Source organism: Elephas maximus, chromosome 17 (assembly GCF_024166365.1).
Source record: "Elephas maximus indicus isolate mEleMax1 chromosome 17, mEleMax1 primary haplotype, whole genome shotgun sequence".
In the NCBI taxonomy this organism is placed as follows: domain Eukaryota; kingdom Metazoa; phylum Chordata; class Mammalia; order Proboscidea; family Elephantidae; genus Elephas; species Elephas maximus.
The window spans coordinates 46282449-46299560 of record NC_064835.1 but is presented as its reverse complement, the minus strand read 5'-3'; the positions used below and the strand labels follow the sequence as shown (position 1 = coordinate 46299560).

The 17112-nt window shown below is 42.3% G+C and overlaps 2 gene segments (V, D, J or C); both read right to left on the bottom strand.

Annotated features, from left to right (window-relative positions):
* Window positions 1-3422, bottom strand: part of LOC126060264 (immunoglobulin kappa variable 3-20-like) — a 51924-nt gene extending 48502 nt beyond the window's left edge. Inside the window, 2 exon segments of the V gene segment in view lie at window positions 601-648; window positions 3371-3422. Of these exon segments, the coding sequence occupies window positions 601-648; window positions 3371-3422 (100 nt within the window).
* A 1511-nt stretch (window positions 3423-4933) lies between these two features.
* LOC126060263 (immunoglobulin kappa variable 4-1-like) overlaps window positions 4934-17112 on the bottom strand; it is a 191257-nt gene continuing 179078 nt past the window's right edge. Inside the window, 1 exon segment of the V gene segment in view lies at window positions 4934-5247. Within this exon segment, the coding sequence occupies window positions 4934-5247 (314 nt within the window).

Here is a 17112-nt window from a genome sequence, read left to right as displayed (position 1 = left end):
TCTTCTTAGAAGTTTTTAACAAATCTATTTCGGCTTTCTCTGCACCCCTCATATTCCCATTTCCCTACTTCTTGTTGTTAGCTGCCACTTAGTTGATATTCAATTCATACCCACTGTAAATTCCAAGCTTCTCCTTTATAATAATGCCCTCACCCAAACCAAGAATGCCATAGCCCCTCCATGATTTCATCACATTCATTTTGCAAAACCTAAACCCTGGAAAAAACTCTACCCTCCACACACCTGCATCCATGTTCACAATGTGGCTGGAAAAAAATGCATAATTATTTTGATTCTCTCATTGTAAATTTATGCACACTCCCTCTTTTTTTTACCTCAGGACAGCCCTTTATCCTGCCTCACTATGTTCCTTCATTTACCTGGTTGGTTCGGTCTCCACCCTTTCTCTCTTCTTTTCTCTTCAAATTTTAATACCTACTTCTCATCCTGCCTTTCAGCAAATGACCTCATTTCCTGTTTCTTGGAAGAGCTTGCACTAGCGCCTCTCATGCATCTTCTGACCCACAGGCGTCTACACCCGCATGTGCTGCCTTCGTTCCTTCCTTCCTATTACTGTAGATGAGCAGACAGTCCGCCTACCTGAGGCCAGGCCCTCTGCTCGTATACTGCTGTCCCTTCCAAGGGCATCTTGTCATTCCTCACCTCTCTTTTCTGAGTTATCCGTGTTCCTCTCACTTTAGCATCACTTCTATCAGCATGAAACATCATTTTTGAAAACTCTGCTGATTTCACATCCCCCTCCATTTATGTCCTGTTTAACTCATTGAAAGACTTCTAGGTAGTCACCAAGCTGAGACCATCTCTTTTCATACTCCCCAAATTATGCAATCTCCACAATTCTTTCTACCACCAAGGCCATATTTTCCATCTACTGATCCTTCCTTGTTTCTAACTTTCTCATCCCATTCACCATCCTGACTGGATATTCAATCAATTTCAGACCAAAGAAGTTGGTAAAAATCTTCTATGTCTTCTTCTTTGGCCTTGGTCTTTGGTGGGTAAATTTGAATACTACTTGTATTAACAAGTCTTACTTGTGGGCCTGTAGATGTTATTCTATCACTGTCAGCCTTGTACTTCAGGATGGATTTTGAAATGTTCTTCTTGATGAAAAGTGCAACGTCATCCCTTCAAGTTGTCATTCCCTGCATAGTAGACCACATGATTTTCCTCCTCAAAATGACCAATACTAGTCCATTTCAGCTGACTAATGCCTAGGATATTGATCTTTATGCATTCTATTTCATTTTTGACAATTTCTCACTTTCTAAGACTCGTACTTCTTACATTCCACATTTCAATTATTAAAGGATGTTCAGCTGTTTCTTCTCATTTTCAGTCATGCCACATCACCACACCAGTATCCCGAAAGCTTGACTCCATGCGTGTCAATAAAGTCAACTCTAAGGAGGCAGCTCTTCCCCAGTCGTCTTTTGAGTGCCTTCCAGCCTGAGGGGCTCATCTTCTGGCACTGTAACGGACATTGTTCTCCTGCTATTAATAAGGCTTTCCCGGGCTGATTCTTTCAGAAGCAGACCACCAGGTCCTTCTTCCTAGTTTGTCTTGGTCTCGAAGTTCAGCTGAAATCTGTCCACTGTGGTGACCCTCCTGGTATTTGTATATCAGCAGCATAGCTACCAGCATCACAGCAGTACGCAAGTCCCCACAGTATGACACACTGACAGACATGAATTGTGTATCTAATTTCTGGAAATTTTTTTTCAGATCTGTAGTGCCCTGCTTTTAGTTTTTGTGCCTTGAGTGCAATCTAAAGTTTATCATTTATTTGTCTAAATAAACTCACACAGCTCCCAAATCTAAAGCGTGAAGAGAATGCCTTTTGTTCTCTGTTATTTCAGTTGCATCACCTTCATATTCATATCCCAGTTATCTCATGTTCTTGGCTGTTAAGGATGTCTGACTTCTTGGGGGTATCAGTCTTTGAAAAATTATTTGTGAGGTGTCCTGAGGATTTATGCTGGCTGTGTCCTCTTCCAGAGCACCTTCCACTTGTCGGACCTATCTATTGGGCTTTCTGAAACAAATTTCCCGGTTGGGGAGTTCCAGAATCACCTGGATCATACACTCCTGGAGTGAAACTCCTTGGAAAGTTGACTTTCAGACACAACTTCCCAAGGAAATCTTGCTTATTTTTTCCTGTCCTTTTCCACAATGGCCCTAGAGCCCTTTGATCATTTTCTAGGAGTTGTGGGAAGGATAGGTTGTCTTTCTTTGCTTCACATTGACTTTGGGATTATAGTCCTCCTCCCTTGGCTCTAGCACAACATAGGGTCCCTCAGGACTCCCCACTTGGGTAATTTCTGGGCCTGTCTTCCATTTCCTTCGATCTTACATACGCTAGAATTAAATCTTTAATGTATGCAGTGACCTTAAACTGTCTGTCAGGATACAACGTGGCTTTAGAACTCAGATATTTTCTGGTCATAAATTTTTATCAAAAAGTGAGCCAAAAGTTGTCCATTGTCATCTGTTCTTGCTTTTATATATTTCCAGCATTTTGTATTATTTCACCTGGGTTGTAGATCTCAGGAAACTAGCCCATCATTTAACCCATTTCATTTTTTTTCCTTTATTTCAAATAGAAACTCTTCTTAAGAGAAGCTCATGTTTGTAGTTTTAGAGCTTCTTAGTTGATATTAGAGCTTCTAAGTTGACTTCTTTGTCTTTTCTACTTATTGGATCTTGATTTACATTGCTTAGTTTCACAACCAATTGCCCATGTACTTTGCTTCCATATTCAATGATGGCTTTGCATAGATCCTCCAGGCCAAGTCTGGCTGCTCATATTTTATAAATGGGGACTTTGCAATGGGAGCTGATCTTTATCAGGCAGGTAAAGGCAACAAGATGGTGTTCCAGGCTCCTGTCCTCATGTTCCTTTGCTCTGGGTCTCTGGTAAGAAATGAAAAGTGCTTCAATCCCTTTAGAGAAGTTTCTTTGTAGAGCTGAAAAATGATTTTAGGACGTAGTGGTAAATAATGGGTTAATGATGTGTGACACGTTTTCCACTGAAATGCACATTTAAAATGGTGTATTTTAATGTGCCTAGGAGAAAGTGTGTGCGTGTATGTATACTAATTGTCCTCTCTGATTGTAGGTATCAGTGGGGACATCATGGTAACACAGACTCCAGTCTCCTTGACTGTGTCTCCAGGAGGAAAGGTCACCATCAGTACAAGTCCAGCCAAAGTGTGAGCAGCATTTTAGCCTGGTATCGGCAGGAAGCAGCACAGGCTTCTAAGCTGTTTATCTCCTTTGCATCCCACTAGGCATCTGAGATCCCTGACCGACGTCGTGGCAGTCGGTCTGGGGCAGACTTCACTGTCACCATCAGCAGCCTCCAGGCTGAGGATGAGGCAGGTTATTGCTGTTAGCAACATTATGGCTACCCTCTCACAGTGCTTCAGCCTGGAACACAAGCCTCCTCCCAGGGCTGGAGGCCTGTGAGTCTTCACTGCACCAGCTGCTTCCTTCCTCCACAGTCCTGAACATGCACACTTCCTCTATCTGCCCAAGAAGGCTCATGTCCTAGACATGGAGTTTTCTCTCCAGAGTGATCCTCCTATTCAGATAGGCCTACATTTTGAAATGAGATATCAAATAAATGCTACAAGCCAACCAGGCCTGTCCCCTTGTCCCAGTTAGAGACCATTGGTTTGATCTTCCTTCTCTCCCTGATTACACAGCATCTCTGGATTATCCTCGTGTGTCTGATGTTTTAGGTTCCAGGGGCAGATCCTGCTGAGTAGGTGCCAGAATCTCTGCTGCCTCCGAGGAGAGACAGTCTCCCTAGCTGCAGGGACAGTCAAGTTCTCAACTACACTGAGTGGGAACACTACTTGGGTTGTCAGCATAAACCGGAGCAGGGACCTACAGACCTCATTTACCACACTTCCTCTACACATCTTGTTGTGATGCTAGACAGGTTTCTGTAGCACTTGCAGATTAATACAGACTAGGAAGAAAGGCCTGGTCTTCTACTTCTGAGAAATCAGCCAGTGAGAACCCTGTGGATCACAACAATAATATTGTTCATTGAATTGTCATGAGTCATGGAGTCACAAGGTGGCAGCTAACAACAGGAAAGAACCATGATTTCCTTCAGTCACTAAATTAAACTTGCCCACCCAAGGGATTAATGTAAAGAGGAATTGAGAACTAATGAAAAAAGAACATGGGATAGCTGTCACATGTTTCTAGAGTAAAAGGGTTAATGAGTTAGAGTCTCACCGTTGAAAGAATGAGTGTCACTGACGGAAATGGAGAGGAGAAAAGGGTAGTAAAATGGGAGCTTAGAGCAAGAAAACACCTTCATTGCCATTGACCAGGAAAGCTTTGTTTGAAAACAGGACCCATGGAAGGAAAAAGTAAGATAGGAATATTTTGTCCTGTAAGGGAGATTTTAAGTAAAAGGGGCCCCAGTTTAATACTGGGTTAGGTCCACAGTTGTGAGGGGTGACTGATAAGAAAGAAAAAAGTCCAGGAAATCTAAGAATTAAAATGAGAACATTTCAGAGGCAAGGAAGCACAGGGAAGAGAGAACTAACTGATCTTTCAGGGGGTAAAACACACTGGATATTTCCCCAAATCAGTCATGTGATCTATCCTTGTGAAACAAGCAAGTTCCTGTGATATGAAAACTCCTGACAAAGCCTACAAGAGATTTTTAGAGCTTTCTTTTTTCTATAATTTCCCACAAAAGGGGATCGAGAAGAAGCCACATCCCTTAAGTTTCTCCTGAAACCTGCACATACTCCAAGGAATTAGTCGGGAAATGTGGTTTTTGAGGCAGAGAGAGGAGGCGTGCACTTTCAGGGCTGAGCAGAAAGGAAGCAGCTGGTGCACTGAAGACTCACTGGCTTTACCCTCGGGAGGAGGTTTTTGTTCGAGGCTAAAACACTGTGGGAGCTTGATAAGAATAACCTGCGAAACAGTAATAAACTGCGGCGTCTTCAGGCTGGAAGTTGCTGATGGTGAAGGTGAAGTCTGTCCCTGACCCACTGCCACTGAACCGGTCAGGGACCCCAGATGCCCGGCTGGATGCGCTATAGATGAGCAGCTTAGGAGCCTGTCCTGGCTTCTGCTGGTACCAGGATAAGTAGCTGCTCACACTCTGGCTGGCCTTGCAGTTGATGGTCACCGTTTCTCCTTGAGACTTAGCCAGAGAGGCTGGAGACTGGGTCAGCACAACGTCCCCACTGGCACCTGCAATCAGAGTAGACAATTACCATGTATACATTCATACACACACTTTTTCACGCATACAACAAAATATACCATTTATACCACAACCTCTAGTGATATTAATTTTAAATATCAACAAATAATTGGTTCCATTTTACAAATAACTGTCATTTAACATTATGCGTTAAAATCCTTTATCAACTGTGGAAAGATACTACTCTGGAGAGGTTGAAACACTTTTCATTTCTCACCAAAGGCCCAAAGCAACAGGGACACGAGGACCAGAGTGTGTGGCACCATCTTGCTGCCCCTGCCTGCCTGATGCAGATCAGCTCCCATAGCAAAGGCCCTGTTTATAGTATCTGAGCAGCCAGCCTGGTGTTGGAGGGGCCTATGCAAAGCAGTCAGTGAATGGAAAGCAAATTACATGGGAGATAGGTTGTGAAACTAGCCAATGTACTTCAAGAGCCAAATATATCACATAAAGTATAATTTTATGAAGAGAAAAAACAAAGCAAGATAGTAGAAGCTCTAATACCTCTCAAAAAAACAAAAAAAAAAACTTGTAGTCCAGCACATTCCAACTCATCAAAACCAGATGTGTTACACAGTAGAGCTGCCCCATAGGGTTTTCTTTCCTGCATTCTTTATAGAAGCAGACTGACAGGCTTTTCTTCCAGGGTAGCCCTGGGTGTGTTCAAACTGCCAATATTCAGGTTAGCCGCCCATTCAGCTGCTTGAAACACCTAAAATCTAACGAATAGCTTCAATTTTAACAAAAAACCATTTGAAATGGATTCAGGTTCCATAAATGTTGGACTAGTTTCCTCAAATCAACGGTTTTGTGAAACAGTAAAAAATGCTAGAAAAAAATAGAAGAAAAGGAAAGAATACGGGAAATTTTTGTCTCAGTGTTTGATAAAAATTTATAGCTAGAAAATGTCTGAGCTCTGAAGATACTGTATCCTGAAGGATACCTAAAAGAGACTGTAAGCACTTGAGATTGGATTCCGGGGCTATGGAAGGGCCAGGGAAATGGAAGACAGGCCCCGAATTTACTTGTAGTGAAAGTCCTCAGGAAGCCCATACTGAGCTAGGGTTCTGGAGGGCTCAGATCAGAAAGGAAATATAAACCAATGAGAAAGTGGAACCTATCATGCCCACAGTGGGTAGGAGCTGATAAAAGGGCTCTAGAATCATTTGTGGAAATGGAGAGGAAAAATCAAGCAGGATTTCCTTGTAAAGTTGTGACTGAATGCCAACTTTTAAAGAGTTTCATCCCAGGTATGGATGGCCTCGGTGTGCCTGGAACTCTTCAGCCTTGAAGATGAGACTTCATTTCTCTTACTTTGGATATATTATCAGGAGGGAGCAGTCCTTGCAGGAGATCATGCGTCATAAGGTAGAGGGTCAGAGAAAAAGGGAAAGAGCCTCAAAGAAATGGGTTGACACAGTGGCTGCAACATTGGGCTCAAACATAGCAAAGGCTGTGAGGACGGCTCAGGACCAGGGGGTGTTTCTGTTTGTTGTACACAGAGGGTCACTATCAGTTGGAACCAATGTGATGATGCAGAACAACAACATGATATGAATACGAATGTGATGCAACAGAAAAAACAGGGAACAGAAAGAGCTCTGTTCATACTTCACATTTGGGCATTATACCAGTTTATTCAAAGAAACAAATGACAAACTTAACATTGTATGCAAGGTACAGAAAACAAAAATGGGGACACTTCAGATCTGAAGAAGAACAAGTTGAATTTCTACAAATTAGTAATGGAGTTACCAAAATTTTAAAACTCAGCAGCAGACAGACTTCCATTTGTAGGCTAGATGGAATAACAAGGAGAAGATTTACCACCATGTATGAAACAATCAAAAAATCATTAACTAATTAAAAACTATATTTAACAGTTAATACACTCAGCTCTAGTCCTAGCCTCAAAACAAATAAAATAAAATAAACAAAAACCTGGCGATCTACTTCCAAGATTAATCATTGAAAACCATATCATTGACACACATGGGGTCACCATGAGTCAGAATCAAGTGGCTTTTCATCTTACAGAAGTGCATCGCTAGGCCTTTCTTCAAGGACCCAGAGGTGGATTCGAACTGCTAACCTTTCAGTGGTAGTCTAGCACAAACATTAGCTCCACATCACTAGTTAAATCTTCATTTGGGGAAGATAATCCAAGATCATAGGTGCCCATCACTGCCATATTCAAAGAGTGAGTCAGAAAAGAGCACCTACAAGATTTTCTCCCACAACCCTGTGCTCTGAGACTTTCACTATCAAAGTGCCTGGCTCTTGCCGTAAATGTCCCCTCACCACCACCCCACCCTGGGCTCAGCCCTGCTGATCTGAGCCTCATAAATGGACCCTTTTCTGGAGGGTGGAACCTGAACAACATCGCACGAGAGAGAAGCTGCAGGATGGTGACACCACCCAGAACCTCAGGCTTCTGCTCTGCTCTGTTCCAGGGGAGAGTATATTTTTAAACACGGAGATGGAGTTTTCTCTTCAGAGTAATCCTTCCATTCAGAGCTACGATTTTAAAATGAGATATGAAAAAATGCTACAAGTGACACGGGCCTGTCCGCCTATCGCAGATAGAGATTATTTTGGTTAGGTTGTTTCTTGGATCCCTGATTGCAAATCTCTGGATCATCCCATGTGCCTGTCATTGCAGGTTCCTGCCAGCAGATGGCGATGACACAGTCTCCAGGACCCTGGCTGTCTCCCTGGGAGAGAGTCCCCAGCAGCTGAAGGGCCATAATTCACATGATTTGAACTCATTGAATTTAATTGAGAGATTTTATAGGCCTATCTTAGCAAGTGTTTTAAAAGAAAAGTGTTTCCTGCTGTTGTTTGGAGGGTGTCCTCTAAGTGTCAGTTATGTCAGGATGGTTGATAGCCTTGTTCAGTCTCCTACATCCTAACTGACCGCACTGCATGATGGACGTGCTACAGAGCCTCTGCTACGCTGAGGCCCTCTCAGTGCTGGCCGACTCCATGTACCTGGTGAAGGGGCCACACCAGTACACCTGGGGGTGGAATGAAAGTCCAGAACTCAAAGAGGCCTACCAGTTGCTTCGTTCCTTTAAGAAAAAAGGCACACAGTAAAGATGCAGAGATAGAATGTATATTCCTCCTTACACCTTGTCTATGGGGTACACAACATTTATCTTAAGGGGGGACAATATTTCACACCATTTTGTGCCAGCCGTAAAGGCTACATCTCAGAAATAAAAGCTTAAGATCACCTTCAACTAGGGGACATCAGCCACCAGACCTCAGCCAACATGTTGCCTGGCATCCCGGGAAGAGCCTCCAGGTCGTTTTCAGACCCCCTAGCTCATCTTGACATGATCCCTGGATTTGTGCTCTACTTAGCCAGTTACAACGTTGTCAGCTGAGACTCATGGTGACCCCGTGTGTGTAAGAGTAGAACTGGGCTCCATAGGGTTTTCACTGCTGACTGGTCTGAAGCAGGCCAACTTGCCTTTCTCCTGATAAGCCTCTTGGAGACTCAAACTTCCAGCCTTTTGCTCAGCAGCCAAGTGTTTGAACTGCTTGCAACACCCAGGGACCCCTGAGCTCTAGTTTAATAACCTGCTGCTGTTGAGTCACTTCCGAGTCATAGAAACCTTTCTGGACAGAGTAGAACTGCCCCATAGGGTTTCTTTATGGAAGCAGGTGCTCTAGTTAACCCACTGCCCTTGGGTGGATTCTGACTCATAGCGGCCCTCTAGGACAGAGTTGAAGTGCTCCATAGAGTTTCCAAGGGTGTAAATCTTTAACGGAAGTGGAATGCCCCATCTTTCTCCTGCAGAGCGGATGGTGGGTTCAAACCACAGACCTTTTGGTTACCATCCAAACACTTTAACCTCTGCAAAACCAAGGCTTCTTGTTAAGAGAGCCAAACATTGGAGAGTGTAGATTCTGTACTTCTTTTGTATTTAGGAAACCCTGGTGGCGTACTGGTTAAGGGTTAGCCTGCTAACCAAAAGGTTGGCAGTTTGAATCCACCAGGCGCTCCCTGGAAACCTTATGCAGTGATTCTACTCTGTCCTTTGGGATCACTATGAGTCCCTTTCCACTCCACCACAAGTTTGGTTTTTGGTCCTAAGTCAGCAGAACACTAGGGGGCACTCAGGTCAAATTCTTGACATGTTCCTCCTGTTTCAGCTTGGAGTCCAAAATGTCTGTATTTGCCTGACACATTAAGGTGTTACTGTTGTAAAACCAAAAAAACCAAACTCACTGCCATTGAGTCAAATTCTTCCTCTCTCTCTGTCTCCCTTTTCCTGTCCCTGTCCCTCTGTTTGCCTGCAGATATCAATCTCGGGCAACTTTTATCAGAGTTTTTCCACTATCTTTTTTTTTGTAGAAATTCTGAGGGTAAAAGAGCTACTGTTACGAGCAATATTAATTGTACTGTTTGAATCCAGGGTACATCAGTTTTCATGAATCTTGTAACTTTAGTATCAAGACAGAAATAAAAGATGTTGCTCTTTTGCTACTCAGAAATATGATTGACAAGTAAACATTTGCTATACTTTTTTTATATAATCAACAAGTTTTGCCCTTTTAAAAATGAAAATAAATAATAATAATAATAAAAAAACATTATCTTCATGGTCCTTCCAAATAATGGTTACTCTATATGTGTCACAGCAGAAGTGAGCTCCACAGGGTTCCCTTCCCTGTAATCCTTATGGAAGCTGATTTCCTGGCCTTTCTGTGGTGGCACCAATGGGGGGTTTGAGTCATCAATCTTTGGTTTAGTAGGTGAGTGTAAACTGTTTGTGCCACGCAGAGACTTGAATCTTTGCTTTGCCTTAAATAAATAATGCTGGTGCATTCTGGGATGCACAATTAAGATCAATACTCATAATTAGTTTCAAATTTCACCCAGGGCTGCCAAGATATTCGGATATGAGAGAACCAAATAAGGAGGTTCCTAATTTCCAAGGAAAAGAATATGAAAGAGGCGTGAGATCTGCCCAAGTAAGTTTCTATCTAGGTCTTATAGCCTCTAAATTTTTGTTCAACTTTATGGATTTATCCCCTGACTATTCTAGGGAGCTCAAATTTCTTTGATGAGGTTTCATTTTATCATATTTTGTTATTTCATTCTATCCTATTTAATTCAATTTGATTTGATTCAAATTGATTCGATTATATTTGATTTACTACTGACCTAACAGAACAACATTATCTATGCATATAAAGAAAGGGAAGTAAGATAGAATATTCATCAAGGTCAACAAGTGGTTACCAGGAATATCATATTCACTACCTGAGGCATAAAATTTCTATCCTCTTTTCCTCTTGCCTTAAACTGGGCTATTGGCTGTGTATGTATGAGATACAATTTTTTCTTTCCTATCAAGCTCTTTTGACTTGAGGCTCTTTAGGAGTTTCATTCACTGAGTCCCAGGGAAAGAGAGTTTGTAGCACTAGATTCCAACATTCTTAATCAATTAACCTGGTATCACCATATACCAGACAATATTTTTTAGCAGGAATCTGTTTTTGTTTTTTTAATTGTACTTTAGATGAAGGTTTACAGAACAAACTTCTTTTTCATCAAACATTTAGCACACACAGTGTTCTATGACATTAGTTGACCACCCCATGACATGTCAACACTTTCCCTTCTCAATCCTTTGTTCCCTATTGTTATCTTTCCTATTCTCTCCTTCCTTTCAATTCCTGTCCCAGGGCTGGTGCACTCCTTTGCCTTGGTTTGTTCCTTGGGTCTGTTCAACCTTTGGCGGAAGGGTAAACTTCAGGAGTGAACTCATTACTGAGCTGAAAGCATGTTGCGGGTCATACTCTCAGGGTTTCTCTAGTCTCTGTCAGGCCAGCAGGTCTGGTCTTTCTTTCTGAGTTAGAATTTTTTTCTACATTTATCTCCAGGTCTTTCTGGGAACCTCTATTATGGTCTCTGTCACAGCAGTCAGTGATGGTAGCAAGACACTCATTGTACTGGACTCAGTCTGGTGGAAGCTGTGGTAGATTTGGTCCATTAGTCCTTTGGACTAACCTTTCCCTTGTATCTTTAGTTTTCTTCATTATTCCTTACTCCCAAAGGGGTGAGACAAGTGGTGTATCCTAGATGGCAGCTCACAGGCTTTTAAGACCCCAGACACTACTCACCAAAGTAGAATGTAGAATATATTCTTTACAAATTATGTTATGGCAGTTGAGCTAGATATTCCCCAAGATCACAGTTCCCTCAGCCCTCAGCCCAGCAATTCGGTCCCTTAGGGAGTTTGGATGCATCTATGGAGCTACCATGACCTTGTCTTTTACAACTTGTGCTGGCTTCTGCACTATTGTGAACTGCCTTACCCTTCACCAAAGTTTCTGCTTAACTATTGGATACCAGACAATCTCGAATGATCTCAAGTCCAACTCATTATTTGCAGACACTATGTGGATCAGCATGGTGGTTGTGGGGAATGATTCCTTTTTTAGGTTAGCTGAGCGAGAACCATGCAGGATGGCCCTAGACACTCATCTGTCCATGTTCAGGGTCTCTGATGATTTCTTACAGTTTCAGGGCCATGCGCATTGTGTCCTGGACAGGGATACAGCCTTTTATACTCCAGAGCTACCACTACTGCAGGCAGTACCAACTTTCTGTCTGTTGGTTTTCCTCCAAACACAGGAGACATTTTGTTATTTCCTCACAGGAGAGGCCCACGCTCCACTTGGTTCTCTTCACACTGCACCACTCACCAAGGGATTTGCATATTGTTCCCCAGGGAGGATCTACCCTGCAAAGGCTGAGATATAAGTTCAGCTCTAATCTGCCTTTCCTTACCAGGACTCATCAGTTCAACTTCTAAAATGAGGTTTCCTGCTCAGCTCCTGGGGCCGGGGATGGGAAAGGAGAAGGAGGTAGGGAGGGTCAGCTCTCAGGGCACCACTGGTTCCCCTGTGCATTCTGTTCTCAAGTTAGGTGAGGATGTCACACACAGTATGGGAGAAATGTGGCGTTCAGATCTGTGAAACTCAGGAGAAAAAGAACAAGAGGGACCTGCTTGCTGGTGAAGATTTTAGAAAAGAAAGAGGCTCTTTTATGCCTGGCATTCTCAGGCTATTTTTTTTTTTTTTTTTAATTGTCTGGTTTGGTGTATGAATAAAAATTTCACACACACACAAACACAGTCACACAAAAACAATTAATTAGCCTGAAATAAATAGGGAAAGGGAATCTTGAAAATCATTCTTAATATTCATATGTAACCTTTCACTTCTCTCCCATAATTTTAACTTCCCATGGGGATACAGTGGTGACCCACACTCCAGTCTCTCTGCCAGTCTTGCTCAGAGAGCCAGCCACCATCTCCTACAAGTAGAGTCAGAGCCTCCTACATAGTGATGGTTACCCTTATCTGAACTAGGGCCAGCAGAGGCCAGGCCAGGCTCCAAAGCTCCTAATCTACAGGGCATCAAGCCTGTTCTCTCGGCTCCCAGTGGGTCAGGAACAGATTTCACTCTGAAAATCAGCAGGGTGGAGGCTGAAGATGTTGCAGTTTATTACTGACAGCGAAGTATACGACTTCCTCCCACAGTGGTCCAGCCCTGCACGCAAACCTCTCCGCTTAGGGTGTCCTAGCTGCCCAAATGTGTGGCCTGTGTGGGGAGCAATCCCAGCAGATCCTCTGAGGCTGCTAAGAGGAAGGCTTCGGAGACCTCAGGGGAATAGGTTGAAGCTGAGGACTCTGGACCATGAGTGCCTCTTTTACATCTCAGACGCTGCCTGTTCGTGGCCAATCAGCTGGGCCAGTCTTGACATGGCAGAGCCAGCAGGGAGAATGGAGGAGGTCCAAGTGCCTCTGAGCAACTAGACAAGATGTCAGGAGAGCTGACTGAGAGCTCATCCTAATTCTTCTACCTGTGTACCTTTGTTAGTTAAATTTAGTCAGGATGACAGGTGGACATTTGACACAGACAGTGGCAACAACAGTTGAATGCCTGTGGAGGTTAAGTAGGCTTTTTGTATATTTCATCAGGATAATATTTGGTGATATTTAGCTATTAGTATTTTCCCACTTTCCCAACCCCCTGCTTCTCATTTTACCACTTACAGTTCCCCTTGAATTAAGGTAGTTGAAATATCATTCTCTATTAGATGTCCTCAGGGGAAGTGTACCTGAGAAGAATTTGTGAAGATGCTCGTTTTCGAGCCTCCCAAAAAGCCTTTTGTAAATGTATAGGGAACACAAGATACTAATTCTGCAAGTGTGGAATTTCCCCAATTACTTCGTGTCGAGAAAAATGATTTCTAGGATTTTATCAATTGGGTTTTAAAAATAAAAAGCAAACTGAAAGATGTAGAATAACATTTACTGCATAAACTACTAGAAGGATACAGAATGACAGAAATATTTTTCTTTCTAAGGATAGGAATTTTAAGACTGTGTCCATATTTATCCTTATTCCCGTGAAAGGTATTCCAACTGAATGTGGAAATCATCGAACAAGATACATTCAAAATAGCTACAGCTGTATATTGGCAGGGAACTGCCAGAAATGCAAGCCAGATTCAGACAACAATGTGGAACAAGCGATATCATTGCTAATGTCAGATGGAGACTGGCTAAAAGCAGATAATACCAGAGAGATATTCACCTGTGTTTTACTGACTATGCAAAGGCATTCAACTGTGTGGTTTGTAACACATTATGGATAACACTGCAAAGAATGGGAATTCCAGAACACCAAAGTGTGTGCATGAGGGCCTGTACATAGGTCAACAGGAAGTCATTCAAAGAGAATAAGGAGATGCTGCATGGGTTAAAGTCATAAAATGTGTGTGTCACAGTTGTATCCTTTCACCATACTTATTCAGTCTCTATGCTGAGAAAATAGTTTGACAAGATGAATTATATGAAGAAGAATGAGGAATCAGGACTGGAGGAAGACTCTTTAGTAACCTGCATAATGCAGATGACACAAAGTTGTTTGCTGAAAATGAAGAGGTCTTGAAGCATTTACTGATGAAGATCAAAGACCACAGCCTTCAGTATGGATTACACTTCGACATAAAGAAGACAAAAATCTTCACAACTAGACCAATAAGTAACATCATGATAAATGGACAAAACACTGAAATTGTCATGGATTTCATTGTCCTTGGATCCCTAATCAATACCCATGGAAGCAAAATTCAAGAAATCAAGGGACGCATTGCACTGGGGAAATTGGCTGCAAAAGACCTCTCTAAAGTGTTACAAAGCAAAGACGTCACTTCAAAGACTAAGATGCACCTGAACCAAGCCATGATGTTTTCAATCGCCTCCTATGCATGTGAAAGTTGGGCAATGAATAAGGAAGACCAAAGAAGAATTGATGCCTTTGAATTATTGTGTTGGCAAAGAATATTGAAGATACCATGGACTTCCAGAAGGAACAAATTTGTCTTGGAAGAACTACAGCCAGAGTGGCGAATCTTTGTCTCACATACTTTGGATATGTTATGAGGAGGGATCAGTCTCTGCAGAAGGACATTATGCTTGGTAAAGTAGAGGGTCAAAAAAACAGAGGAAGACCCTCAACGAGATGGATTGACTCAGTGGCAGCACCAATGGGCTCAATCATAACAGGAATTATGAGGGTGGCCTAGGGTTGGGCAGTGTTTCATTTTGTTGTTCATATGGTCACTAACAGTTGGAACTGACTGGACAGCACCTAACAACAACAACAAAAATGAGCAATATACTGATGACTTTTGTTTTTTTTTTGCAACTCCAAAAATCAGAGATGTAAACTGTTTAGTATAAACATTAATATTCGAGGTAAAAAAACTTTGATGATGATCTAATACTGTCAAATATTGGAATATATTCTTATCAGTCACGGATTTTGATTGCAAACGAGAGAAACCAACCAAGTCTAAACTAAGCAGAAAATGAAATGATTACCCGGTGACATGTGGATCTGACTGAATGTCTACAGAACATGGTGTAGAAAATGTACATGAAACCATCTGGCAAAAGCACAGTTCACGATAAATCAGAGAAAGAAGCTGTTTGTATGTGATCCCACCACCGCCACAGATGGGCTGGGTCCACCACCACTGGACACCAGTGATGAAACTTTGGATATTGGAAGCCTCTGATACCATTCTGTTTGCAAACATTTTTTTTTTAGTAATTTTTATTGTGTTTTAAGTGAAAGTTTGCAAATCAAGTTAGTCTCTCACATAAAAACTTGTATACACCTTACTACATACTCCCACTTACTATCCCCCTAATGAGTCATCCTGCTCCCTCCTTCCAGACTCTCTTTTCCTGACTGTTTTGCCAGTTTCTAACCCCTTCTACCCTCCCATCTCCCCTCCAGACATGAGATGCCAACACAGTCTCAAGTATCCACCTCATGCAAGTAGCTCACTCCTTGTCGGCATCTCTCTCCAGCCCATTGTCCAGTCCAATCCATATCTGATGAGTTGGCTTTGGGAACGGTCCCCGTCCTGGGCCAACAGAAGGTTTGGGGACCATGACCGCTGGGATTCTTCTAGTCTTGGACCATTAAGTCTGGTCTTTTTTCTGAGAATTTGGGATCTGCATCCCACTGTTCTCCTGCTCCCTCAGGGGTTCTCTGTTGTGCTCCCTGTCAGGGCAGTCATCGGTTTTGGCCGGGCACCATGTAGTTATTCTGGTCTCAGGATGATGTAGTTTCTGGTTCATGTACCCATTTCTGTCTCTTGGGTTCATAATTCCCTTATGACTTTGGTGTCCTTCATTCTCCTTTGATCCAGGTGAGTTGAGACTCATTGATGCATCTTAGATGGCCGCTTGCTAGCTTTTAGGACTCCTGACACCACGCTTCAGAGTGGGATGCAGAATGTTTTCTTAAAAGAATTTATTTTGCCAATGACTTAGGTGTCCCCTGAAGCCACAGTCCCCAAGCGCCCGCCCCTGCTCCACTGACCTTCAAAGCATTCACTTTATTCAGGAAACTGCTTTTGGTCCAGTCCACTTGTGCTGACCTCCCCTGTATTGAGTGTTGTCCTTCCCTTCACCCAAAGTAGTTCTTATCTACTATTTAATCCATAAATAACCCTCTCCCACCCTCCCTCCCTCCCCCCTCTTGTAACCACAAAAGAATGGGTTCTTCTCAGTTTAAACTATTTCTCAAGGTCTTATAATAGTGGTCTTAAACAGATTCATCACTGTTCTTTATGGATGCATAGTTTTCCATTGTGTGAATGTGCCATAATTTATTTATACATTTGTCCATTTAGGGACACCTTGGTTGCTTCCAACTTTTTGCTATTGTAAACAGTGCTTCAATAAGCCTTGGCGTGCATATGTCTGTTTGTGTAAAGGCTCTTATTTCTCTAGGATATATTCTGAGGAGTGGGATTTCTGGGTCGTATGGTAGTTGTATTTCTAGGTTTTTCAGGAAATGCCAGATCACTTTCCAGAGTGCTTGTACCATTTGGGATTCCCACTAACAGTGTATAAGTGTTCCAATCTTTCCACAGCCTCTCCAACATTTATTATTTTGTGTTTTTTGAATTAATGCCAGCCGTGTTGGAGAGAGATGAAATCTCATTGTAGTTTTAATTTGCATTTCTCTAATGGCTAATGATTGAGAGCATTTCCTCATGTATCCGTTAGCCTCCTGAAAATCTTCTTTAGTGAAGTGCATGTTCATATTCTTTACCCAATTTTTAATCGGGTTATTTGTCTTTTTGTGGTTGAGTTTTAGCAGAATCATATAGATTTTAGAGATCAGGCTCTGGTCGGAGACGTCATAGCGAAAATTTTTTCTGAATCCGTAGGTGGTCTTTTTACTCTTTTGGTGAAGTCTTTAGATGAGCATAGGTGTTTGATTATAATTTTTTTTTTTCC